The sequence below is a fragment of the Mirounga leonina genome, unplaced genomic scaffold, assembly GCF_011800145.1.
Source record: "Mirounga leonina isolate KUSES-001 unplaced genomic scaffold, KU_Mleo_1.0 Mir_166, whole genome shotgun sequence".
In the NCBI taxonomy this organism is placed as follows: Eukaryota; Metazoa; Chordata; class Mammalia; order Carnivora; family Phocidae; genus Mirounga; species Mirounga leonina.
The window spans coordinates 37,332,049-37,358,449 of NW_023270418.1; the positions used below are offsets into that span (position 1 = coordinate 37,332,049).

Genomic DNA, 26,401 nt, shown 5'->3' on the forward strand with positions numbered 1-26,401 from the left:
AGGCAGGTGGACAGGTGAGCAGGGGGCAGGCAGGCAGGTGGACAGGTGAGCAGCGGGCAGGCAGGCAGGTGGGCAGATGGGGAGTGGACAGGTGGGCAAGCAGGCCCAGTGGGCATGGGGACACCAGGGAGCAAGAACAGCATTCTAAGCAGGACTCTGCCTATTGGTCTGTTTGGTCTCAACACAGGCCTTTCAGAAATCGGCGTTGTGAGTGGACTCGCCCTGGCCCTCAGTGGAGTGTCAGCTGCCAGACGGCCCCTTGGGAGCCAGATCTAGGAGTAGGGGCTCTGACCCTGCCTGAAGGGGTCCACAGCCCACCCATTCTCACCTTGTAGTCCTGCTGCAGTCGGATGAACAGGCTTGTCTTCCGGTCCCAGGACAGCACCAGGCCACTGTGAGTCTCCACGGTCAGGTAGATGCCCATGTACCGGACCTTGTAGGGCAGGTCTCCGCCCGGCCCCCTCTGCACCACCTTGTAGGTGCCTTCATGCAAGACCAGCTCATAGTTCTGCAGAGGGCACACGGAGGTGGTGGCTGCAGGGACTGAGAGGCATGCTTGGGGGCCAGAGCCCACCGACCTACAGTAGTCAGGGGCCCAAGGCACAGGACTGGGGTCAAGGATGAGCTGGCTCCGGACACTGTCAGCGAACAGGAAGCCAGAGGCCAAGCAGGGTGTGCTGGGAGCCCGGGGAGGTCACGTGGAAGGTTGGGGCCACAGGCCAGTGGGGCTGATGCCCCCGGCCAACCGTGCGGCTCCCTGTCTGGTGAACTCTGGCGTCCCTCTGCTGGAACTGGGTACCCTGATGTAGTGGGCTGAACGCAGGCCCCCCAAAAGGTGTGTCCACATTCCAGCCCCTGGAACCTGTGAATGCGACCTTGTTTGGAAAAACGGTCTCTGCAGGGGTCAGTGAGGGATGAGCTCCTCCCGGATTAGGGTGGGCCTCAGTCCAAACACAGGTGTCCCTGTGACAGGAGAGAGGGGGCGGGCCCGCGGGGGGAGGGGCCGGTGGAGCCCCGGGGCTGGGGGAGGCAGGAGGGAGCCCCCCTGGAGGCTGGCGGGGGGCTCGGCCCTGGGACACCTGCTGCTCAGGACCGAGAGAGAATGCATTTCTCTAGCTTCAGGTCCCCCCAGCTGTGGCCATTTGTCCAGGCAGCCCTAGGACATCCAGCCGGAGGGCAGAGGGAGGGACAGGGCTCCCGGTGGCCCCTCACCTCCAGGAACAGCTTGATGGCCTTGGAGCAGGTGACGCCCGTGGTCCCGCAGGGGACGTTCTCGGTGACCACGCGGAAGGTGCCGTTGGCGGTGCCGTTGCCCCCACAGTGGTCCTGGGCCAGGGGGGGTCAGGCTGAGCTCAGGGCTGCGGGAGTGGGCGGGCGGAGGAGGGGGGCGCGGAGGGGGCCCCCGCGTACCTGGGCCAGCGTGTACGCACAGCTCCCCTCGAAGCTGTAGCGCTCCCCGTCGAAGGTGATGAAGTGGCCGTCCCCGTAGGCCACGCAGGTGCCCAGGCAGGGCTTGCGGCCGCACTCCCACCTGCGGTTCTTGCACGTGCTGTGAGGGCAGGGGACACCTGCTTGCCCGCTGCCCAGGACCAGCCCCGCCCCGCCGCACTCTCCAGAGGGCTGAGTGAAGGGGGGAGCGCAGGCACGGGCCCGCCGCCCGCCCGTCTCTGGCTTCCAGGCCCTTGGCGCCTGCAGTGAGGCGGGGCTGGGGGCCCTGGCGGCAGCTCTGAAGGCCTGGCCCTGGGGGACCTTCCTAGGACAGAGGGGACCGTCCAGGGCTTCCCCGGGGCTGGGGGCCACGCCAGGCCCCCGCTCCCCCCCACCTCTCTCCCTCCCGTGGAGGAAGCCCTGACTCACCAGGTGTTACAGTCCACCCTGATGGTGTCCCCGGGTTTGTAGGTGGCCTCGTTGTGCAGACAGGGGCAGTCCTCCTCGGCCACGCAGCCCCCACTCCCGTCCGACACCAGCCCCGGGGGGCAGACACAGCCAGACACGCAGTGGGTGCTGAACTGTGGACGGGCACGGCGTCAGTGCTCGTCCCCCCCGTGCCCGGGGACACTGGGGGGCGGCACGCCCTCCCCGGCCACTCACGCAGTCCACGTCCAGCGTGTGGCAGCTCCTGAGACACTCAGCCCCGGGCGTGCCCGCCGAGGCGCTGTTGCAGTCCAGGTACACCATGGGGGCCGCACACCCTGCAGAGGGAGGCAGCTGGGCTGGGAGGGGCCCCAGCCCGGGCCCGCAGAAGCCCCTGCCCCCGGGCGCGGCGGGGGGCCCTACCTGAGCTCTTCTGCTCCGCCGCTCCCAGGCAACTCAGCTTCCCACCCGCACATGAGCTGTGGGAGACAGACCGCCCTGCCTGGGCCCACTGCCCACCCACCGCCCCGCAGACCCCACCCAGAGCTCTGCCCAGAGCCCAACACACACGCCCTCCTGGGCGCCGGACCCTCGGAACCCTCTCCCTGGCCAGGGGAGGGGTCCCTCTTTACTGCACGGCTGAGGGGTGGGGGCCCTCCCCAGGGAGCCCCTCTGTGTTTCACAATCCTCTGGGGAGGCCCAGGGGTCTTCGGGTGTGACACGGGGGGCGAGACCGTTGTGGGCCCAGGACAGGGGGCGGGGGGGCACGGGCCCAGCTGGCTGCTTACCAGACCACGCCGTTGTCGTGCACCACGTCCCCCGGGGCCACCACAGAGCCACGGAAGTAGCAGGGGCAGGCGTCGGCGGACACGCAGGCGCCCGAGTCGTCCAGGAAGGTGCCCGAGGGGCAGATGCATCCGTCCACGGGCACGAAGGCGATGCTGCAGGTGACGTCCACCTGGCTCAGAGCGCGGCAGGAGGGCTGGCAGCCATGCGCCACGTAGCTGTAGTGCTGGGACTTGGGGCAGCTACTCACATACTTGGCTGGGGGTAGGGGCAGCGCTCCAGTCAGTGGCCGGAGGGCCCCTCCAGGCTGGGGCTCACACAGCCCGAGGCTCAGTTTCCCCTCTGACACCAGGCCCTTGGCTGGCCCAGACGAGGAAGCGTGAAGCTCTGGCTGAGAAAGTGGGAGTGGGGGTCCCCAGCCCCCCGCCCCTCCCCCGGTGCTGCCAGGCTGGCCGGGGACACTCACTGCACACGCCGTCCCTCCAGCCGCTGAGCAGCACCCCCTTGGCAGTGCAGGCGTGCACGTAGGAGGACAGGGCCGCGCACAGGCAGTCCTCGCTCTTCTCACAGTTACACGTGTCGAACATGCAGTTCTGGGGATGGGGCCGCGGGGGGCCGTCAGGGACCCCAGCCCACCGAGGCCCCTCTCTCCCCGTGCGTCCTTCCTGGGACTCCCACCCGGGCCCTCGGCACCCACAGATCTGTGAGGCGCCCAGGAGGGCAGCTGGTGCACTAAGGGACCACACAGGCCAGGTCGGGGAGGGGGCAGCAAGGAGGCACGAGGCCGGGCCAAGGTCAGGGTCAGCAGGGGCCTCCGCGGGACCAGGGCCGGGTCCGACCGCATTCCGCATACATCACTGCTTGTGCTGCTTATGGGGGGCACGTGGGGTGAAGAGGGTGGAGCTATGCCACCCCCAACATGGGCAGAGGTGGGCCAGGGCTTCCACCTGCAGACACACACTCCTGGGGGTGCATTCGTGTGCACGGTAGGCCTTCGAGCTTCTGCAAAAGTGGCCTACCAGCCAACTGTTGTGGGTTGGGTTGGGTGTCCCCAAAAGATATGCAGAAGCCCTAACCTCCAGGGCCTAAGAAAATGACCTTATTGGAAATAGGGCCTTTGCAGATGTGATTAAGGTAAGGTCATCGGGATGGGCCCTGAATTTGGACACAGACACAGGGGAGGGGCACGGAGGCAGGGTTGGGGTGATGTAGCCACAAGCCCAGGGGTACCTGGGGCCTCGAGAGGCTGGGAGATGCAGGAGGAGGGCCTGTAGCTGTAGGAGGGAGCGTGGCCCTGCCCACCCCTTGCTTGTGGACTTCTGTCCTCCAGGACTGGGACCAGAAGCAATTTCTCTAGTTTTTAGCGACCTGGTTTGTGCTCCTCGGTGACACCAACAGCCACACCCACGGTGGCCCAGGGGAGGACTGACCGACCCGTGCATGTGCTGTGGGGTCCTTGAGCCAGGGAAGCACCGGGGAGCTGGGGGTCTCACCGAGTAGAAGGGCGCGGGGTTGAGGACAGAGTGGCAGCGGGAGAAGGCTCCGGCCGGGTCAGTCAGCAGGGAGCACCAGTGCTGGGCGTAGTTCTCTGGGACAGGGAAGGTGAGCTGGCTGGCTGGCCACCACCTGCACCCCTCCTCCCCCACGGCCGCCCACCCCGGCAGCCTAGGCTCCTGCACCCAGGCCCCCAGCCCCCACCGCCCCGGGAGAGCTGAGCTGGAATGTGGGGCTGACCCATGATGCTAATGGGACAGTAGGGCGCTCGCCCCAGAGACAGGCCCCAGGCCCTGCCGCCAGCATGCATGCATGCATCCCGGATATCGGGGTCCCCCAGCCCCACCCACCCCAGGGCCTGGTGAGACGGGAAGCTTTTGCTCCTAGGCCCGGCCCCGGTAAACGGAGGGCTCCCAGGGGTGGGAGTACCGTTCTCCACGCTGAGGGAGCAGGGGTCCTCGAAGCTGTTCTTGACGTTGGGGCAGGCGGCCTGGGTCTTCCAGGTGTTGGCGAAGGCGGCAGCCGTGCCCTCCACCACACCGCTGAGGGTCCGGAAGTCATCGGCCTGGTTCTGGTTGAAGTTCCCGCACAGGCCTGGGGGCCGGGGCCCAGGGATGGAGCATTAGTGGGGCGTCCAGCCTGGCCATCCTGCTGGCCCCGCAGTCCCTCTAGAAACCATCACAAGGAGACCAGCCAGAGAGCTCCATCCCAGGATTTTGGTTCCAGAGCCATCTGCAGATAAGCCCTGGTGGGGATCAGCCCCTGTGCAAAGCCTGCCCTAGTAAGGACAGCGTGGCTCACTGTCCACCCCCCACCCCAGGTCACCTCCCGGGGGCAGCAGGTCGGATGCGGGGTTCCCTGGGAGCAGCTCCCTCCCAATCCCCACTCCCTGCCAGACTCTAGCGCATCCCCTTGCTGCTGAGTCCAGGGACCAGCGGCCCCCGAGCCCACCCAGCCGGCCTCACCGCACATCTGTCCGCGGTAGGAGGGCTCCAGCCTGAGGAACAGCTGCATGAGCGGCACCAGCTGCACCTGCAGCTGCAGCCCGAGGCCCGTGTGCACCAGGACGAAGAAGGAGGTGGGCCTGAAGATCGTGATGTTGGCTGCAGGGATGGGGACCAAGTCAGAGTCTGGCCCGACGGAACCCCCTTGCTCCTGGGACAGCCCGGGGGCGGGGCGGGTCCTCTGGGGATGGGCTGGGAGGAGACAGGTGTCTGGTGGGCCCTGGGAGTGGGCAGTGCTGGGAGTGACCGGTCCTGGTCCCCAGGAGGCCGGGCACCGAGCGTGATCCACACCAGGTCCCCACAGATCGGACCATACCCGCTTGCAGACAGGAAACCAACCACGGGATATTCCAGAACTGCCCCAGGCCATGAGGAACTAGCAAGGGACCTAGCTGGCTGTGTGTAGGCTCTGGGGGGCAGGCCGCCTCGCCGCAGCCTGGCCCAGCCGTCCCGGGCCCATACCTGCTGACATGGGCAGCTGGGTGTAGATGGAGTTCAGGAACACCCCGCCGTTGGCCTGGATCTGGATGATCTGGGGAGGGGAGGCAGCCAGGTCGGTGGGGGAGGAGCCCGCCTGCCTCGGGGGCCAGGGAGCGCCCCAGGGGCCAGAGCCGGGTGCAGAGCTCTGGCCTCGAGCCTCCAGCTCCGTGGGACGCTTAGGACCGGGGCTGGGGGCTGGGCCGGGGCCGTGGGGTTTAAGGAGGACCGGGATCCACGTCCCTGGGGCCTGTGTGTCTTGCCAGCTTCCCTGTGTCCACCCCTCCCCCGCTGGAGCCTCACCGTGTCCCCGCCGTTCACGCTGAGTGCCACCGATTTGAGGCAGTTCTCGTTGTCCGTCAGGCCACACCTGCGCAGCTCGGCCAGCACGCTGAAGCTGTTCTCTGCACACGTCTGACAGGGCGAAGCCACCAGCGCGTTGGGGGACAGCCACTCCCCAGCACAGGCAGGGTGGCCTGTTCCCAGCATTGCCGGGTGGGTGCAGACGGACGGCGGCTCACCCTGGCCTGGGGCGCCGGTGGCCACCTCCAGGCAGCTTGTCTCAGGGCCTGGGAGCCCCTGGCCCCGTGAGTGTGAGCCTGGGGGCTTCCCTTTGGGGATGCGACCCCAGGAGGAGATCCAGGGGCCCTCGCCCCCTCTGATGGCCACCACGGGGCCCTGCGCAGGGGCAGCGGGGGCCCGAGAGTGCCCGGGCAGGCCCGCAAAGCCCACGGGGCCCTACCTTGGACAGGACGTAGCTGCAGTCTCCGTGCACGTCATAGAGCCTCTCGTCATAGGTGGAGATGTGGGACCCGCCCTGGACAGAGCAGGTGCCAGGGCAGGGAAGGTTCTGGCACCGCCACAGCCCCGCGGAGCAGGTGCTGGGAAGGGAGGCCGTGAGCAGAGCGGGCGTGATGTGCAGGAGGCAGACCCCAGCCCATGCACCCGCTCCCGGGGCAGGGCAGCCGGGAGGCCTACCAGGCGCTGCAGACGGTGGTGAAGGAGGCCCCCGGGGCGTAGGTGTGGCCGCCGTGGGTGCAGGGGCACTGTTCCAGGGGCAGGCAGCCCCTGTGGGTGACATCATCCAGCACCGTGCCTGGGGACAGCAGGGGCCTCATAAGTGGGCCGGGGCGGCTGTTGGAACCTCAGTGACCGGGGGCAGCCGGGAGGGTGGGGGCCGGTCCCCGAGGGCCAGGAGGACCTGCCTGGGGGGCAGAAGCAGCCGTCCACGCAGTGGTCCTCGCAGAGCTGGGAGCGCTGGGGGTTGGAGCAGGTATCCGCGCAGGGCGAGCCGCACTCGCGGTGCTGCATGTTGAGGGGGCAGGTCTGGGCTGCAGGGGGGAGGACGCACTTGGGCCCCAGGAAGCTGCCCAGGCGTGGGGCGCCCAGGCAGGCCACCTCCGCCCCCAGCCTTCCGTGTGCCATCAGGGGCCCCCCAAAGCCACAGCCGGGCTCAGGGAGCCCCTCGCCTTGGGAGGCTGGGCCCCGCCTGTCCCGGCCCCCAGCTGACTTCTGGGTGAGGCGGCAGGTAAGGGAGCCTGGGGTGCAGCGCCTCCCGGACAGCCCCCCTGGGCCCGCCTGGCTTCTGGGGTGAGCTCAGCTCCCTGCACCCAGGCCGGGTCCTCCCTCTGAGCCTCCCGGTCCCCTTTCTGTTCTCCTGGCCACCCTCCCGGCCGACTGTCCCGGGCCCCCAGCCAGATGCCGGATGTCCTACCCAGGGGTCCCTCCCCCGTCCCCAGGGACCCGGAGTGGGTGTGGGGCTGGGGCTGGCCCTGGTCGGGGGCCACTCACGGCAGAGGTCCGGGCCCCTCCAGTTCTGGGGCTGTCCCCCCGCGTGGGCGCACTGGCGGGAGTACTCTGCGAAGGTGGCGCAAGGGCAGGTGGGGCAGCAACACAGGTCCTGGGTGCAGGTGGCCACGTACGCGGCAGGGTCCACCAGCGTGTTGCACTCTGCAAAGGCCCGGCCGAGCAGGGTGCGGTGGCAGATGCCCTCCTGGGAGCACAGAGGCTTGGCACCGTCCACCCTCGGCGTGTGTGGGGCACCCCGGGCCCTGCAGACTTTTCCAGGCCAGGGGGCCCCCTTCCTCCCCTTGAGGTTCCCTTTCATCCCTCCATCCGTCTGTCCGTCTGTCCATCTACCCACAAATTACCCATCGCCTATCATCCCTCCATCCTCCCATGCATCCGTCCGCCCAGCCAGCCGGCCAGCTGGCCACCCTCCCTTCCTCCCCTCAACCACCGTGGACTTGCCACCACTGGGTGCAGAGTTCTGCTTGGCTCTGGGGACTGAGCCATGACTGTGGACTCCACCCGCCCCCCAGGGCTCCAGGACACACCTGCGCATGGTGTGAGCCCCCAGGAAAGGTGCCCCAACCCCCAGAGGCCAGTCAGAGAAGGGGGAGGCCCTCAGGCAGCCCCAGCAGAGCCAAAGCCAGCCTGCCGAGGAATGCTTCCTCCTTCCCCGGCACCCCTCCCCCTGCCCCCAACCAGCTGGGGGGGTGGGGACTGCAGCTCCACATCCTGATTTAAGGCTCATGGATAGATTCTAAAGGTGGGGTCCTCCCAACTTCCTTGTAGGGCTCCTTCACCTGGGCTCCCAAGTGCCTCACCGCGGGCAGGACTGCATATGTGCGGACACGTGTTTGCACACACATGTGCATTGCCCACACTCTCAGAACAGGTGTGCGGTCGGGGGAGGTGAGTAGGTGAGAGGGTGTGTCTCCAGAGTGGTGGCCACGTCCTCCGCCACCCGAGGGCTAGGAGACCCTCTCTCCCTGGACACCCCAGGACCCAGCCCAGGAAGCCTGAACCCGCCCTCCTGGCTGTCCCCATGCCCGGGGAGGGGGAGCTCACCCCGTCTGTGCAGTTGCTGGCCGGGGAAGGCAGGGGGTCCTGGCACTGCTCTGTGGGCCCGTCCAGCTTCTGTAGATTCCCGAACTGCAGAGGGGTCAGCCTGGCATCTGCGGACAGGAGATGCTGGTGTGGAGCATGCTGAGGGCCCCTGGGGGCAGTGTGGGCCGTGGCTGCCAGGGGGCCCCTGCCCATGCCCGGGGCACCCCAAACTTCTCCTGGGGCGTCACTGGCTTGAGTGTTGTCCAGTGCCCAGGCTGCCCCCCCCCCCCGCCTCCTCGGGAGCATCCAGTGCCCCGGGCAGGACCCACAGCTTGGCTTCCGGCCGTTCCCTGACCCCGCCCTGACCCCAGGCAGCACTCACTATGGGAGTAGAACTCTTGGACCGCTGGGAGCCCATTGAAGTCCCCGCACAGACCGCACGTCTGGTTGGCGTACTTGGGGTCCAGCTCCAGCTGGGGGTAGAGGGGGGGCAGCTCCAGCCTCAGCCAGCCAAGCCCTCAGCCCCGCCACCCCTGCTGCCCTCGCCCCCCGGGGCTGGGAGGCCGTCCCGGACGGGCTGGGAGGGGCGTGGGGGGGCGCCCTCACCAGGGCACTGCCCTCTCTGTTCCACATGAAGGTCAGCATCAGCCGGACGGTGACCTTGATGTAGACGCTGCTCTGCTCCACCAGCAGGCCCGCACGGCTGTAGGGCAGCTCCCCCCTGGGGTGGAAAGTTCCGGTCGCCCTGCGGCCAGGGTGTCCAGCAGGGCCCTCCCCCACCGAGCCCTGAGCCGCGAGCCCCAGAGTCCCAGCCCCTCCCCAGCCTGCGCCAGGCGCACCGCTGCCCGTTGATGAGGATGGAGCCGTTGTAGGCCTCCAGCACCAGCCCCTGCGTCTTGAGGACGATGTGGGTGATGGTGGGCCTGGAGCCCGCCCGGCCGCGGCGCAGCTGGATGTTGAAGTCCTCGTAGGCGGCTCCGCAGTGCGCTGAGAAGACGTAGTTGCACAAGCCCGGGAAGCGGAAGACGTCGCCGTCGAAGGTCTTGTAGTGGAAGTCGCCCCAGGTGCTGCACACGCGCCCGTTGTGCGCGGGCTTCTGGGCTGTGGGGAGCGCGTGCTGGGGTCCCGGCAGATGCCACCAGCCTCGCCCAGCCACCCACCAGCAGCCGTCCCCGGATTTGGGCTGCGGAGCCAGGAGGGCAGCCGCTCGCCCGCCTCGCTGCCCTGAGCCGCCCTGATGCTCCCTGAGAGCCCTGATCCTACACCAGCGTCCAGGGTCAGCCCCCAGGAGGGCTGGCCCAGGGAAGGCTCCCGGCAGGACCAAGGCCATTCAGTCGCCCACAGCGTACCAGCTTTACCCCCCAGATCTGTGAGCCCCCACCCCCACCCCGTCAGCAGTGGGCAGCGTCCACTCACAGCTCATGGTGGGCAAGACGGTGATGGGCGGGATGACGGTGCTCCAAGCTGCAGAGGAGGGTGGGTCACACTAGAAATGCGGCCAGGCGGGGACCCCTCATCCTCCTCCCTGGTTGGGCCCTGGGGCAACAGAGAGGTGCAGGCCGCCCTGACCCAGCCCAGCGAGCCCCAGGACTAGGGCTGCCCCTCCGCGGCCCTCCCCATCTGCCCAACACACACGGCTGCCCTGAGTGTGTGTGCGTGCGCGTGAATGTGCGCGGCGTGTGAGTACGTGTGAGCATTTCAGCCTTTCTGCCCTGTGCCTTAGCTTTCCGGGACCCATGCCCCCTGCCGTCCCTTCTTGTGGGCGGGTGGGATCCAGGAGGGTCTCTGTGTGACATGCAGCTGATGTGGAAATCTGATGTCCAGATCCCCGGCCCACTGGGAGCCCAGCCCCTCCTGCCTGCAGAGCCTGGGCCACATACCGACGTCTGCCCTCCGACTATGCGGCGCAGCCTCTGTGCTGGCCTGGCTGGGCTCCACGCTGCCCTGGGTCTCTGCAGGGAAAGGGGACGGGGGTCCGTGAGAAGCCGGACATTCGCCATCCTTCCTCGGCAGGCTTCAGGGGGGCGGCCCCGTGAACACTCGACTTGGTGGAAAGCAAGGCTCCGCTGGGATAGGAGGCCTCTGCAGGGAGCCGCAGCTACCGGTGGCCTTGCGCTGACCCCCACCCACCCCATCTACAAATCCAGGGTGGCGCCTCATCTCTCCGGGATGGGGCAGTTGGTGCTGCTGGCTCCGGGCTGGAGAATGGAATCAGGAAAAGGCGTTGGCCCATTGACCCTGGCCACCCCAGAAGAGGGTTCGGCCCCATCCCGGGCGTCCCTTGGAGAAGGACAAAGACCGGCTTTGTTGGGGAGAAAGACTCACACAGTTGGGGAGGCTTCTGGGCATGACTTAGCAGAAACCCAAGACCAGAGCCAGATTGGAGTTAGAACTGTCCGTCATGGCGGCGGGAGGCCTGGGGGCCCTGGTGCTGGGGTGGCTGCGCCTGGGGCCCTGTGCGCCCACCGCCTCCAGGCAGGGCCTCCTCCGCCAGCCTGACTCCCCCGGTGGCCGGGCTCCCACATCCCCTCGCTGCCGTGGTGGGCGTAGGGAGCCCTCCCAGGCCCCTCTGCCGAGCTCAGGCTGCGGCACCCCCTTCACATGGCCCTGACCTCCTTCCTGCGGTCTGCCAGGAGTCTCCACGCTCAGCCCAAATCTGAGCTTCCTGGGGAGTGGGAGGGGGGGCCCCGATGTCCCCACGTCCCTGGTGCAACCAGCTCGGCGAGGGGCACGGTGAGGCCTCTATTCCGTTCCACTATCCCAGCAGGGACCTCGCATATGGAAACCACAGGGACTGGCCCGGCATTAAACTTTCCTTCCGAGGGCCCCAGGTGACTGCCTTTCCCACAGGCGCAGCTGCTCCCGCCGTCCACCCCTGACCCCAGAGCTGCAGCCCCTCCCGCGTGAGCCTGGCTAGGGCCAGATGCTGGCCGCACCCCACAGTCAGAAGCCAGAGGGTGTCCCAGTGGCAGTTTGCACCCCACACCGCCTCCCCATCCAGGCCCGGTTTCCACAAGAATTGGCTCAACTCGGGGCCCTCCTCAGGCGGGGTCACTCGCCCAGCAAGACCTGGTCTCCATCACCGGGCCCGAGAAATGCCCGCTCCCGACTATCCCTTTACACCGCGGCTGATGGCAGCCCCCCCGACGTGAGGTCCTCCTCTCAGACCACCTTCGCCCGCCCCAGCGGGATTTGCCCCCCAGAGAGACGCAGGTGGAGGATGAGGAGGCTCGCTGGCGAGACCCACTCGTCAGGCACGTGGTCTGGGGCCGGCATGGCCCAGATGAGCCTGGAAGAGTTGGGAGGAGGGGGGGCCGGCTGCGCAAACCAGCAGATGGACACCTGAATCGCACAGCAGGCGGGGGGCCCGGCACCCCCGCTGGGAGTCACTCCGGGGAAGTCCCCCCACCTCTGAGCCCTGCTCAGCCCCCAGGAAAGGCGGCTTGGGGCAGGGGCTCTGGGAGACGACTGATGGAGAGCCTTGGGCCAGTGTCCACCTGCCCAGGCCCCCGAGCCTGGGCGAGGCACCACGGGGAGGCCTCACGGGAGCAGCGCTCAAGGCCGGGACCGGGTGGGGCGGCCTGCAGTGGCCAGGGCTCCAGGCCAGTCCTGCTGGGTGTCACCCAGGCAGCCCCTGAGGCCGTCTTTCATGTTGACAGTAGGTGTTAGGGCCAGTGGTGCTTCCCCTAGATGCTAAGTGCACGGGGCGGCCGGGGAGGCCGGAGGCCCGGGCGGTGGGCTCAGATGGAGCTCCCCTGCTGCTCGATCACCTGTCAGCGGTTCCAACCCTAATCTGAGGAGGAATTCTGGAGCTGCCGTGGGGGCTCCAGGACCAGAGAGACGCCCAGCCTCAGCCCCCACCCCAACACTCTCTCGGCGGTTCTCCCAGGGGACCCAGCTTCTCTGGGTGCGGGCTGAGAGCCTGGGGGCTGCACTGGGGATGCACGGGCAGGGTCCTGCCTGCCGTTCCCAGCAGGAGAACCCCCAGCGAGCGACCTGCTGGGCCCCCTGCTGCAGAGACGGAGCCGGGCTCTTCGTCCTCACCTGTCTTCTGCACCAGGAGCAGGGCCGCGAGGACCCAGGCCAGCACCAGGCACCCGCTTGGGGCACCCATCCTGGAGGCTGGCACAGCGGCGGGCAGGTGGCTGGGAGGGAGTGGGCCCCAGTGCTCGCTCCCTGGGGGCCCTGGGGCTTATATAGCAAGAAGCCTTGGCCCCGCGCCCGGCTCCTGGGCCACGCAGGGCTCCGTCCTTTCCCCTGGGGCAGCCACGTGTGTTTGCTTTCGGGGAGGGGCCGCGGCAGGAAAGACACCTGGAGGAGGAAGGATTTGCAGCTGTGGGCCCCAGATTCACAGGACCCCTGCCCCCACTCTCCCCCCCTCCCCCGCCCCTCCACAGCTTCTGAGAATCAAAGGGAGAGGGGCGGCAGCCTGGTGCCCAGAGGGTGGTGCCGGCAGCCCATCCTGGGTGGCAAAGCCCCTGCATGCGGCCGCCCTGGGCCGCCCTGGTCATGTCTCGCTCACTCAGTAGGGAGGTGGTCAGCACGACCCCACGCTCAGCCCGCACGTCGATCCCCTCCCAGGAACCTGGCCAAGGCCTCAGCCATTGGGCAGCCTTGGGCACTGGCCGGGGGCACTCACCCCTGGTCCCTGGGGCTTCTGCCCAGCTAGGGGTGGTCAGCCATGTGTGGAGGGCAGGGTACCTGGGCTGCATGGCTTGTGGGGGTCCTGGGAGGAGGCTCCATGCCCAGAGACCTTAGCCATGCTGACCAGTGCCCCTGCGGATCTCTAGGCTCCTCTCTGTCACCAAGTTCAGATTTGAGGGGAAACTGAGGCCCTGGGAGTGGACACCCAGGCTGGCCCTTGTCCATCACCTGCCCTGGCCAAGGCAGGACCAGGAGCTCCCAGCATGGTGGGTTTGACCCTCACCTCGCTCCTTAGTTGGCTAGGTGACCCGAGGCCGGGTAACCCAGAGGAAGCTGCAGCTCCTCATGGTCTCTGAGCCACCAGGGTCCTCGGCTGACAGCAGGCCATGCAGGGGCCGATGTCTACACGGTGGCATGCTCCTGGGGGCCCCCGGGAGGGCTGACAGGGTCACCTCGGGGGCCTGGGGGTCTCTCAACCCCAGTCCTGCCCTGAGTGCGAGCCACGAAGTCCCAGCTCCCCGGTTGCAGGGGTCACACGGTAACCTTTTCCGGGTCAGTGACCAGCTTGGCCTCACCAGCTGCCCCCTTCTGATTCACACTCCAAGTGTCTTATTCTCTGGCTCTGGCAAGAACGCTGGGCACCCTCACCCCAGGCTGCGTGTGTCTGAGAGTGACCCCTGGGGCGGACCCCCGCTGGGAGGCGCGGGACCCCCTCGGGCAGCTTCGCCATGTGGGCGCGCACACCTGGGATCCCCCTGCCTTTGTCTTTCCGAGGATTGAGTCACGGAAGTGGAATTGCTGGGGCAACGGGAAAACCATCTCCAAAGCTTCCACGAAGCGTTTCGCCGGGCGGTCACACCTCTGCTTGGCTGACGGGCCCTCAGGCCGTGCGGGCTCTGCTGGCTCCTGGCGTCTTTAGAGCAGGTGCCCCGGCCCGGGAGCCGGCCCCTGCTCCCTGGCGTCAGAGCTCCCGCAGACGGGCCTGGCATGCTGCCCACTTGCATCCGCGGCCCTGTGAACCTCCAGGCCTCCCTCAGCCTGAGCCCTCGGGGCCTGGCCCCCGCTTCCCTGAGGGCTCCGGTTCTTGGTCCGTGCCCCACTGGGCGCCCGGCCACACCCAGGCACCTGCCCCGCTGGCCCATCCCTCGGCCCCCTGACTCAGCGAGCACCCCCAGCCTTCAAAGGGCCCCACCAGTCGCCCCCCAACCCCTGCACATGTGAGCCTTGGACTCGGGACCTGAATGTAAGTTATTCGGGGCTTCGAGTTGGCCGTCTATCCCTCCCCGCCCCCACCTCGGAAGGAGAGCTTCATGCGGGCAGGGGCCTTGCCCACAGTCCACAGCTTGCACACAGTAGGCAGCCAAGGGACCTGGCGTGGCCCAGTGCCTGCCGCGGCCCCTCCCCGTGAGCACTGTCCTCTGGGCAGAGACGGGTGGAGGGCCCGCAGGGGCACAGCTATTGAGACATCCCGGATGCGGCTCAGGAGCCTGTTTGCTCAGCCAGTTTACCGCTTCACACTTGACGGAGCTGAGGACAGAGATAAAGGGAAGGAAGGAGAGCGGGCTGCCGGGAAGGAGCGGCCTCCTGGAGCTCGGGAGGGCTCCGCCAGGGACTGTGCCAGGAGCCTGTCCCGCCCTGGGTCCACCCCTGTCCTCGCTCAGCCCACAGACCCAGGGGCCCCGCGGAGCCCAGAGGCGGACTGCCCCCACCCCTCAAGGGCTTGCTGGGTGCGCAGGGGTCTTCAGCAACCCCGGGGCCCCTTCTGAGCTCACCCCTCCCTGCATCCCTGCATCCCAGCAGCGTGGACGCGCAGACACGAGGACGAGGCTCCCAGGATGCACCAGGACTCAGGCCTTTATTGAGCGTGGCCGGTCTGCCCGGATTCACCTCGGGCACTGTGGAGGGTGCAGGAGGATTGGGGCGTGGCCCTGGGGGGGCACAGGCATGGCTGGCTCTGGGTCTGCTCAGAGCGCGCCCCGGACTGTCACTGGGATGGTGCCTTTCACACCTGCCGCCTTCTGCCCCCCAGACAGCTGATCCTGGCAGCCCTGGTCTATGCCCCGGGGCTTGCACTCCCCATGGCCAAGGGGCCCAGTGGTGTGACTGCCAGGCTAGCCAGACAGTGCAGGCCGATTGACCCCGGTGGGGAGGGTGGCCAAGGCAAGGAAGCATCCCAGGTGACATGTGGGTGACAGGCCACTTTCTCCTGGCTTTGGGAAGGCAGGGCCTCATTCCTGCCCCTAACCCACTCAGGGTGTTTCCAGCGTGACTCAGGGGACCAGCTTGGTCCAGAAGAAACAGGTGGAGGATGCTCTGGGACATCATGGCCCCTGAGGCCCCCAGCTTGTCCATCGACAGACATTCCTGAGCACCTCCGCCCCATGCCAGGCATTTGGGATGCAGAGAGGGGTCCTTGACCACCCCGCTGGAGGGGCAAGTCACCCTGGGGTGGTGGTGCGTGAGGCTGTGTTGGGGGCTGGGCCCTGGAGCCAACCCCACTGTGAGAAGGGCCATGCCCGTTCCTCCCACCCTGCCCCCCAGGCTGTAAGCATGTAGAGAGCCTCCCACAGGACACCCTGTGCCCCAGGTGGAGACCACGAGTCCCCCCAACCTCTTCTACTTTTTTCTGCTCTTCACACAGATCCTTTTCCTTGCCCTTGTCCTCTGTCCCTGCCTCCTTCCTTCCTTCTAGCAAATTCTGAGCCCCAGGGTGGGGCTGCCCTGGGCCCTGGGAATGCAACTTGGACAAGGAGAATGAAGGTCCTGCCGCATGGAGCTCACAATACACAGGGCCATCTGGGGCCACAAGAGGAGCTTTGGAGGGACGGAGAGCGTGATAGCTCTGCGGGGGACGGGGGGGTGGTTTGCAACCTTCACCACCGTCCGTCCAGATCACCTTTAATCTTTCCCCAAAAAGAGACCCCGTCCATTAGAGACTCCTTGGGCCCTGGTGCCCACCCTCCCCTCTCTGTCTCTGGATTTGATGGCCCCGGGGACCATAGGAGCAGGATCATGCAGTGCCTACCCCTCGGGTCTGGCTTATCTGCTCAGCATCATGCCTGTGAGGTGTGGCGGCAGGTGTCAGAATGCCCTCCCTTTCTTAGGCTCAGGGGTATCTCACTGTGTGACTACGCAGATCTTGTTTCCCGTGTCATCTGTTGATGGACACAGGGTTGTTTCCAGCCGTTGGCTGCCGTGAACACGGGAGTGCAAGTATCTGCCCGAGTCCCTGCTTGCAGTTTCTTTGGGGATGGACCCAGGAGTGGACTTGCTGAATCATGTCATAATTCTGTGCTTAACTTTCTAGGGAATTCCACAATAGGGGCAGCATTTTACATTCCCACCAGGAGGGCACCAAGGGCAGGGCTCTGGTGAAGAACGCTCTCCCCTGGGGCGCAGACTGCCGACTTCTTGCAAAACCGACAAGGCGTCAGGGGGCTCTGCGGGGGCTCTTTCCCGATGGCACTGACCCCATCCGTGTGGGCTCCACCCTCATGACCCAGTCACCTCCCAGAGCCCCCATCACCTCTTGGGGTGAGGACTTCAACATAGGGATTTGGGGAGGTCATATTCAGACTGCAGGAAGCTTACAGAGTTTAGAGTTTTCTAAACCTAAGACTAAACTCTAAACACTCTAAACAGTGTTTAGAGCTTTCTACACCTAAGACCATGTCATCTGTGACATCCTTTCCAATCCAGGCCGTAGTACCTTGTATTTCTTTTTCTTGCCTGATTGCTCTGGCCTGAATTTCCAGCACTCTGCTGAATAGGAGTGTTGAGAGTGGGCGTCGTTGTCTTATTCCCCATCTTACAGGAAAAGCTCTCATCTTTCACCGCCGGGGACGACATCAGGGGTGGGCTTGTCATATGTCACTTTTACTATGACAGAGTGTCCTTCTAATCCTGGTTGGTTGGCTGTTTTTATCATGAAAGGGTGTTGAATTCTGGCAGATTCTATTTCTGCCTCCATTGAGACGGCCATGTGCCCCCCCAGTCTATTAATGGGGTGACTGGTTGATTCGTGTGTGCGGAGCTGTTCCTGCGCTCCAGGAGTACGACCCACTTGGTCGTGGTGTATAATTTTCTCACGCGTTTCTGAATTGGTTTGCTGGTATTTTGTTGAGGACTGCCGCACCCGCGTTCACGGTGGTTACGGGTCTGTGTGCGGCTCCAGTATTGGGGGATCGCTGGCCTCACAGAGCCAGGCAGGAGCGGGTCCATCCTCTGCGGTGCTTTGGAGGACTTTGGGAAGTTTCGGTGCTGGCTCTTCTCTAAACACGCGGCAGACCACACCCGTGAGGCCTTCTTGTCCCGAGATTTCTTTGTGGGGAGGGCTGTGACTGCCGATCCCCCTCCACGCTAGCGGCACGTCTGTCTGGTTCGTCGATCTCTTCCAGTTTATCAAACCTGATAAAATTGTTCGTAGGACTTTTTAAGATCACATTTATTTCTGTAAGATCAGTAACAACATCCCTTCCGTTTTTGACTTGGGCGCTGAGTCTTCCCTCTTGTCGCCGTGGCCTGTCAGTTCTGTTCGTCTTTGCAGAGACACAACTTTTGGATTTGCTGGTTCTCTCTGCAGCTTTCTGTCCTCTGTTTTCTTTATCCCTGCTCTGACAGTCACGAGCGCCTTCCTCCCCAGAGCTCCAGGTTCAGTTCTCGCTTCTCTTGCTGCTGCCTTGGGGAGTGCCACGTGGCTGCCGATTTGCGACCCTTCCTCATGTCGGTGCTCACAGCCGAGCATCTCCCCTCAGCACTCCCCTTGCTGAGCCTCCTAGGCTTTGGCATGTCGTGTTTCACTGTTTTCACTGATCTTTAAGTATTCCCTAATCTCTTCTTCACCTGTTGTTGGTTAAGACTGTGTTGTTGAGGGGCGCCTGGGTGGCTCAGTCGGTGAAGCATCTGCCTTCGGCTCAGGTCATGATCAGGGTCCTGGGATCAAGTCCCGCATCGGGCTCCCTGCTCAGTGGGGAGTCTGCTTCTCCCTCTGCCTCTTTCCCCCCTGCTTGTGCTCTCTCACTCCCTCAAATAAATAAATAGAATCTTTAAAAAAAAAATACCATGTTGTTTAATATTCACATACCTGTGAATGTCACACTTTTTCTTTTCTTTTCTTTTTTAAAGATTTACTTACTTACTTTAAAGAGCGGGAGCGGGGGAGGAGCAGAGGGAGAGAGAGAATCTCAAATAGACTCCCCGCGGAGCATGGAACCCCAACGCAGGGCTCCATCCCAGGACCCAGAGATCATGACCTCAGCCGGAACCAAGAGTTGGACGCTCGACCAACGGCGACACCCAGGCGCCCCCACACTTCTCCTTCTACTGTTGATCTGCAGCTTCATGCCTTTGTAGTCAGGAAAAATGCTTCGTATGATTTTGACATTTTAAAATGTATTAAAACCTTTTTCGGAGCATAACACATAGTTTATCCCAGAGAATGTTCCATGTGCATTTGAGAAACTCGGGTCTTCTGCTGTTGAGGGTGTTCCATTTGTCTGCAGGTATGACAGGTTTATGGCGTGTGCAAGTCCTCCGTTTCCTTATTAGCCTGGTTGGGTTGTCCTGCCCATCACGGAGTGCATGGGACTGTAGCCTCTTCCCTCCGCACCGTCCTGTGTGCGTCATACGGTTACATCTGTGCGGTGTGGGGCATGTGTCTTTATAATTACAGTATGTTCTTGTGGAATTGACTTTTTATCAATACAGAATATCCTACTCTCTCTCTCCTAATCGTTTGGAATTGAAGGTCTACTTTATGTGCTATTGATGTGGCCACCCTCCCTCTCTTTTGGTTACTATTTGCATGGAATATATTTTTCTAAGCTTTCGCTTTCTACCTGTCTGTAATCTTAGTTCTTTTTTTTTTATTTAAAGATTTTTATTTATTTATTTGACAGAGAGAGACACAGGGAGAGAGGGAACACAAGCAGGGGGAGTGGGAGAGGGAGAAGCGGGCTTCCCGCTGAGCAGGGAGCCCGATGCGGGGCTCGATCCCAGGATCCCGGGATTGTGACCTGAGCCTAAGGCAGATGCTTAACGCCTGAGCCACCCAGGTGCCCCTGTAACCTTGGTTCTAACACGAGTGTCTTGCAGACGGTGTGGAGTTGGGTTGTGTTTTTTGAATCAATCCCGCCAATGTCTGTACATTTGCGGAAATGACTGATAAGGACAGACTGGCCTCCACCGGGTTACTGTTTGTCTTCCGTGTGTCTTCTGGCTTTTTGTTCTCCATGTGCTTGGTTGGTTCTGTAGTGATAATTTTTTTTTTTCAAATGAAATAATTTCTTTTTTTTTATTCTTATGTTAATCCCCATACATTACATCATTAGTTTTAGATGAAGTGTTCCATGATTCATTGTTTGTGCATAACACCCAGTGTGTAGTGATAAATTCTTATTCTCTTCTCATTTCCTTTTGTGTCTGTTGTGCAGACCCTCTCTGTGTGCTGGCCGTGGGGTCACCACACAGCCTACTCAGACTTGGTGCCGGCTGAGCTCCCGCTGTTCATGCCCCTGTGTGGCCCCACCCTCCTTGTGTTGTTGTGACAAATCACACCTGCTTTGGTGGGGGTACAACACAGATTTATGGTTGTTTTTGTGCATCTGATCCCATACGAAATTAAGAGTGGAGTGACAAACAGAAATTATGGCAATGTTGACTTCTTTATTTGCCCACAGGCTTAGCTTGATGGCAGACCTTTCCTTCCGCATACAGCTTTGACTGACCATCTGGTGTCCTTCCTTTCAGCCCGAGGGGCTCCTTTCAATACCTCTTGTAGAGGAGGGCTTGTCCTGAAGCTCTCCCCCAGCGTTTGTTTACCTGGAAATGGCTTAATTACTCCCTCGTTTTTGAACGACAGTTCTGCCAGATAGTGAATCCGTGGCTGACCGCAGCTTCTTTCAGGACGTCAAGCTCTATCGTCCACGGCCTTCTGTCTTCTGAGATCTTCGCAGTCAAGTCAGCTAACGGTGTCTTTGGGGAGAATTTGCAGGTGACGAGCTGCCTGTCTCGAGGTGCCTTCAGGATCCCCGCGATGTCTGCCAGCAGTCTGATTATACAGTGTCAGTGTCGATCTCTCTGAGTTTATCCTACTTGGAGTTTCTTGAGCTTCTTGGAAGTTTTCACTTTGATTTCTTCAAACAACACCTCTGCCCCTTTCTCGTCTTTTCTGGGACCCTCGTCATGCCTGTGTTAGCCGACTCAATGGTGTCCTGCCTGCTCACATCCCCTCATAACTGTCTTCGAGCAAATTTCCTGCTTCGGTTGTAGTGCATTTCAGCTCTAGAATTCCTGTGTGGTTTTTTTCATACTCTTTTTTATCTGTTTGTTGACATTCTCGTTTTGTGCGTGGATCGATGTTCTGATTGCCTTTGGTCCCGTCCGGGCTTTGCTCTGGCCCTCGGGACACACCTAACCCAGTTGTTGCAAAGTCCTTGTCTAGTAATTCTGACACCTGGACTTCCTCGGGGATGATGTCTGTCAGTTTATTTTGTTCCCTTTAATAGCCATGCTTTCTTGTTTCTTTGTGAGCCCCTTGATTTTTGTTGAAAATTGGGGATTTGACTATTATAATATGGTAGTTTTGGAAGTTAGGTTCTCACCCTTCTCTGGTGTTTGCTGGGTTTTTTTTCTTTTCTTTTCCTCCTTCCTTTCATTGTTGTCAAAGGCTGAAGTGTCCCTTTGTTTTGAGACTTTTCCAAACAATGTTGATCACTTCAGGGATCACCTGGTATGATCACTGAAGTCTCTGCTCCTTTAGTTCATGTCCAGCTAATGCTCTGGCAGAGTTTCCTTGCCTCTCCAGAGCTCTCCCATCTTGCAGCGTGGCTCTGTGCTGGGACAGTCCACAGCACTCGGGTAGGCTTGCTCTGAGCCTGGGGATCTTGCCCGAGCATGGTCGTGGCTTTCCAAATCCCCATGTGCACGTACCTGCTTTCAGATGTCCTAATTTTCCAAAAAGCCCTACCTCAACCTGTGCAGGCCAAAGGGGGACTATTGTGTGTCCCCACCTGTGATTGCTTGCTCCAGGAGTCTGTGGTTCTGTAGTCACCTAGCAACTTGTGAGAGCAGTGCCTGCTGCTTCAGCCACCTGAGTGCCAAGGTAAGCAAAACAGAGGTGAGCACCTTGTGTCAGCCCTCCAGGTACCCACCTACCAGACAGCTTAGAGCAGATGAGCACAGCAACCTGCAGACATGACATTCTCTGCTCCCTCTGGTTTGGGGGGAGGAATGGGGACCAGGCTGCCAATCCAAGGACAAAGCCATCAATGCACTGGGATTGGGGTGGGGGCAAGGATGAGAAAAAATTGCCACAGGAATTTCCGACCATTTTGAAGATGGCCTTTTCTTGCTTGGACATTAGCTTGGTTTCTGTAAACCTTCATGTATAGAGCTCCACAAAGTTGGCTCAGACCATTTGTCCTTGTTTTTTTCAGTGTTTCTACGGTGGACAAACACTTAGAGCTACCAGCTCCACTAATTCCTGATTGGTTTATATTTTTAAAAAGATTTGTACTGAAAACAGAAGTTCATGAGCCTGTTCTGATATAAATGAATAAATTAAAAATAAGTAAATGGGAAAGAAGAGAGAGCTCTTCCTGCAGAAGAATGCCAACCAAGAAGAGTGGACGGGACTAGAAAGGCATCGGTCACGGTGACAGCCTGAGGGGCGAGGCACCTGCAGGCCCCAGACATCTCCCATCAGACCCTTCTTGGTTCTGAGGGGCAGACTGTTGGTTTCCAGTGGAGCGACCTGCCAGACACACCCTGAGTGATGCAGGTGGACATCCATCCTGGCAATGGGTCCAGTCGACGTCGGGTGCCTCCAGGTGCCTCCAGGTGCGAAGTACAGAGAAGCACACGTTTGCTCTGTGGTATTTTTCCTGCCTAAAGTGAGGAAGCTGCACACAGACCCAGATTTGGGGGTGCTGCACAACCTAACAAGTCTGCACCCCTTGAAAAGATCATGGTCAAGGAACACAGCGAAAGGCTGAGGACAGATCCCAGACTAAAGGAGAAGAGGGATGGTGCTCATGGGACATGGGGTCCTGGATCAAATCCTGGTCTGGGAGAATGTGTGGCTATGACAATCAGGATCGGAAAATCAGGACTGTGGTTTAGAGGGTGCTGTGTGTCACTGCTGAGTCCGCTGAGCGTGACCCCTGTCTTGTTTCTAGGAGGCACACACCCACCTATGTCAGGGTGAAGGGGCATGCCTCTTAAACCCACATGGCTCGGATACAGAGGGCAGGCAGGTGCACGCACACACATGAGAGCAAACAGCAAAAGCGAAGGGAGCGAGATGCAAACATCCGTGTATCTGGATAAAGGCAGACAGGAGCTCTTTATACTCTCTCTGCAACTTACCCGTAAACTTGAAACCACATCAAAATAAAAGGTTCTCCAGAAAGCTCCATTCTGGCTGCCATCTGGGGAATGGACTTGAGGGAGGCCAGCACACAGCAAGCAGTGGAGGGGAGATGACAAGGCCGGGAGTGGAGGAGGAAATAGGGGGCGGGCAGCCACTCCATCTTCCGGGCAAAGCCAGCCCAAGGAGGTGGCTGACGTGCACACAAGGGGATCCTGCACTTCCAGGGGCCCCGCCCTGTGGCTGGTCCTAAGGCAGGTGCACCAGGTGCCTCCTCCTCCCCGTCTCCCCCTCCCTCCGCCTTCCCCCCAGCCCTGGTGAATCTCCAGGAGAAGCAGCACCCCCATGCATGGTCTTGGGAAGTCTGGGAGCCTGGTTGTGGGGGGGGAGCAGGCATGGCCCAGCATGGGCAGGGCCGGTGTGGACAGAAGAGAAGGTCAGAGGCAAACCACTGAGTCTGGTTTGCTCAAGATTAACACAGTAGAGGGAGAGCAAACAGCAGGAGGGACAGCAGCGTCCTAGTGGAAGGCAGAGATTACCAAGTGTCAACCGGCAAACAGACCCTCCCTTTCCTCCAGGAACCCCAGTGTTGACTCAGCACCCACAAGATTGGCAGAGGGGCCCACTTCCCCCACTTCATGCAGAGAGAGGTGTCAATGCCGGTGGCCGGGGCACCAGGGCATCCACACCAAGGCCCGCCCACCAACTCCCCCCGCTGGCCCACCCCACCAGCCCCAAGGCCCCAGCAGTGACCAGTGACCTGGAGAAGGGACGGGGGTGGGGGCGGGACACACCCGCATCCTGCATGCCAGCCTTGTCCTGGCTCAGGCCCCACAGTTGGGGAGGCTGAGCAGCAGAGCACTGTCCCTCTGTGGGGCCCGGCACCATCTCCAGCAGCCACCGACTTCACCCTCTTACATTTTCTTGGGGAGGCTGTCAGGGGACCCCTGGTGCCTGGATGTCTTCTTACTTATGTTCTGCCAGGGCCCCTGCTGCATCCCAAAGGCGGGGACGTGGCCATCGCACTCGGTAAGTAGGTGTGGAGTGTGCGGAGCTAAGACACTAGACGTGAGCATGTCCATGCTGCTCCTGTGGGGACGCAAGATTACATCCCCAGGCTCGGGTCGTGAGGCCATAGGCTGGGGCTAGAGCCGCCCCTGGGTCAGTGGTCAGTGAATTTAACTCTGAACTGTTAACCCAGCTCACGGGGTTGGCGGGGCAGTGCCTAGCAATGTCTGGGCGGTCAGGAAAGGCTGCTGGGGGCACGCATGGTGAGCTGGACTTTGTGTGTGGGGGGGTGTGGGGGTGTGGGTGGGTGAGGGTCAGAGCCAGGCCCCTCTGCCCAGCAACGGCCTCTCTGGAAGAGGGGCTCCTGCTGTTCCCGGGGCTCTGGTGCCCCCCACCTGTGTCCACATCTGCACATCACGCCAAGACCGTGTGTGTGTGATACGCACACCCACATGCAGACGGAAGAGCAGCTCTGTTTCTCCAGAAACAGAGACTCGGTTTCCCCGATGGCCGGAGTTGGAGGTGTGGATGCTGCCCAGGGACAACGATCTGTGATGACCGTGGGCGGGGAGGTGGAGTCCCCACGAGAACTCAGTGGGCTTCGTGAGCCAAGCAAGCTCCCACTACAGCGGATGAGGTGCCGGGCGTACGACCGGGCTCCGGGGCAGGTCCTGACCCATCGTGGGGTGTGGCCCCCACCAGGGCTGCTCTCCACAGGGCTCGGCTTCTTGTTGGTTTCCACAAAGCGCTAGCACTGACTGGTCCTCTCGCGGACCCATGGAAGCTTGGGAGCCATCGGTTGAGGACAGAACAAGGCTTCTGGACAACAGGACCCTTGTCCGGGCTGGGGCTATCAGGGAATGTGCCCCCCAACCCCCCCACGGAGGAGCCCCAGGCCCCAGCTTCCTGCTGAGACCAGGTTAGGCGGCCTCCTGGGGCCAGGGCCAACGGCTGTGGGGGTGGAGTGCAGGAAGGAGCCCTCCACCCCTGGGCTCTACTTGGGACCAACCAAGATGCAAGGCAGGGCTACTGCTTAGGGCTCCTGGCTCCGTGTTCAGCTGGGGTGCTCCTGGGGCTGCTTCCCCTGGGAGGAGGAGGGGCTGGGGCCAAGGTGGGAGTTTCTGGGTCCCCCTACTCAGACGGAGCCCCTGAAATGGGCTGGGTCCCCCCTCCCCCATCCCCTGAGGGCACCCGACCTGCTCTGTCACTGCGTGGGGGATGAGCTGTGGTGCTCACACAGGGACGGGTGACCCTGGGCTTGGCAGGGGCACTGATGGAGTGGGAAGTGGGGCACGTGTCCCCTGAGCCCCACTGGGGGGCCACCCAAGCTGTTTGCCTTGGAGGAGTGGAGGGTCCTCGTCGGGCGGCCTCGGATCCGACCTGTCCTTGGCACCCTTCCCGGAACCCCGCTTCCAGCCCCACCAGGCAACCCCTGCTCAAGCGCCTGAGACCCTGGGGCGGGCACTGGGCAGCCCGGGGTCCTGGGCCCAGAACAGGGCACTTAGGAAGCCCAGGTCATCAAAGTGTTTTCCCAAGCTGTTGGGCACAGCTGGTATTTTCAGTCTCGTCCAAGGGATCTCTCCCCACGTCCACGTCTTCCCCTGCAGGGTCCTCAGTCTGGGAGTACAGCGAGGAGGCCCACCCTCCCCTCTGCTCCCCTTCCTTCCCCTCCCCTCCCACCGTCACCTCCAGCGTGGCCCTGTGGAGCTCCGGCCTCCCAGCCCCTCCTGCCTGCTGTCCATTGGCTGGCCTATCACCTTTACCCCTGACCCCTCCTCACTCCCCACCTGCCCTGAGCCCAGCCTCCCAGCTGCTCTCCCGCTCCTTCCATCACCCCTCTGTCCATCCTCAACCAGCAGTGGGGGTCTGAAGGACAAGGCAGGGCTGAACCACCTCTGCCCGGACCCCCAGGGCCCCCTCACTAAGGGCCCCCAGGACTACAGCCTGGTCCTCGCTGACCCTTGCACCCCACTCGACCACCTGGCCACCTTTCTCTTGGCCTACCTCGGACGCACCAGCAGCGTGTACAGCCTGGGACCCCTGCCCCCCGCCCACAGGCCCCAGAATCCCCCCACCTCAACCTCTTGCCCTTTTCTGCCTTACTGCCCGGCGGCCTTCTTCCGAGTAATCTGTGTGCTCTGCCCACCATTGCCCAGCTCAGCCAGGCCCGGGAGCAGGAGGGTCTCCCTCAGGCCCCAGCCCCCCTGGCCAGCGGGGGCTGCCGTGCTCCAGCGTGCACCCCTGGGTCTGACTTCCCTGTGCCTTGTCACAGCAGACTGGACGTGTGAGGGCCTCTGACACAATGCATTTGCCAACTTCCTCCCCAGACCTCACCGCGGCGGCTCCGCCTGGGGCCACGTGGGGCAGCCGTCTCGGGCGCACACTCCCCTCGGCTCCTTCTTCCGGTCCTGCTCTGTGTCCCACATGTCCCCAGTCCAAGGCGCGGCCATTCCCCGCCCCCACCGCCCGCCGGACGGCCGTTCACAGCATGGTTCTGACACTATGGACGTTTCCAGAGGGGCCGAGGGTCATGGGTCCGGCCACCAAGCCAGACTGTCGTTGCTTCTGGTGGCTTCTGCTGATTCCGCTGGGTTTTCTCTTGTAGGTGGACACTTCGTCTGCTGCTTCCTGCCCACAGAGTGTGTCACTGGGCTGAGGTGCGCCCAGGTCTTCACAGGGGCCGGCCCACTGCCGGCACGCCATGCCCACCTGGAAGGGGGCGCCCCGAGGGCAGCACCCGTGTGTCCAGCGTCCAGCAGGAGTCTACCAGCTGCCCTCCTGCCTCATTCCCAAGCCCAGAAGTCCTCACTCTGTCCCCAAAATCATCCTTCTTTGGTCTCTGCTCCCAAAGCTTAGGGGGCCGCCCCAGAGGCCTCTGTGTCCGTCACCCAAGGCCCCTGGGCTCTCTGCGAAGCCAACCCAGCACCAAGGCCCA

The 26,401-nt window shown here is 62.7% G+C and overlaps 1 protein-coding gene across 1 annotated transcript in view; it reads right to left on the reverse strand.

Moving 5' to 3' along the window:
* The window catches only part of MUC5B (mucin 5B, oligomeric mucus/gel-forming), a 24,227-nt gene extending 11,666 nt beyond the window's left edge, over positions 1–12,561 (reverse strand). The window contains exons 1-24 of the mRNA XM_035013767.1: positions 12,492–12,561; positions 10,328–10,399; positions 9,864–9,911; positions 9,287–9,548; positions 9,054–9,168; positions 8,830–8,920; positions 8,469–8,575; positions 7,407–7,608; positions 6,821–6,946; positions 6,594–6,711; positions 6,358–6,496; positions 5,919–6,029; positions 5,601–5,670; positions 5,100–5,237; positions 4,564–4,728; positions 4,134–4,228; positions 3,107–3,233; positions 2,643–2,898; positions 2,297–2,333; positions 2,092–2,208; positions 1,858–2,009; positions 1,411–1,549; positions 1,213–1,326; positions 329–508 (exon numbers count right to left, since the gene is read on the reverse strand). Coding sequence (XP_034869658.1) covers positions 329–508; positions 1,213–1,326; positions 1,411–1,549; positions 1,858–2,009; positions 2,092–2,208; positions 2,297–2,333; positions 2,643–2,898; positions 3,107–3,233; positions 4,134–4,228; positions 4,564–4,728; positions 5,100–5,237; positions 5,601–5,670; positions 5,919–6,029; positions 6,358–6,496; positions 6,594–6,711; positions 6,821–6,946; positions 7,407–7,608; positions 8,469–8,575; positions 8,830–8,920; positions 9,054–9,168; positions 9,287–9,548; positions 9,864–9,911; positions 10,328–10,399; positions 12,492–12,561 — 3,051 coding nt within the window. The remainder of the gene's footprint in view (positions 1–328; positions 509–1,212; positions 1,327–1,410; positions 1,550–1,857; positions 2,010–2,091; positions 2,209–2,296; positions 2,334–2,642; positions 2,899–3,106; positions 3,234–4,133; positions 4,229–4,563; positions 4,729–5,099; positions 5,238–5,600; positions 5,671–5,918; positions 6,030–6,357; positions 6,497–6,593; positions 6,712–6,820; positions 6,947–7,406; positions 7,609–8,468; positions 8,576–8,829; positions 8,921–9,053; positions 9,169–9,286; positions 9,549–9,863; positions 9,912–10,327; positions 10,400–12,491) is intronic.
* Between the last annotated feature and the right edge of the window lie 13,840 nt (positions 12,562–26,401).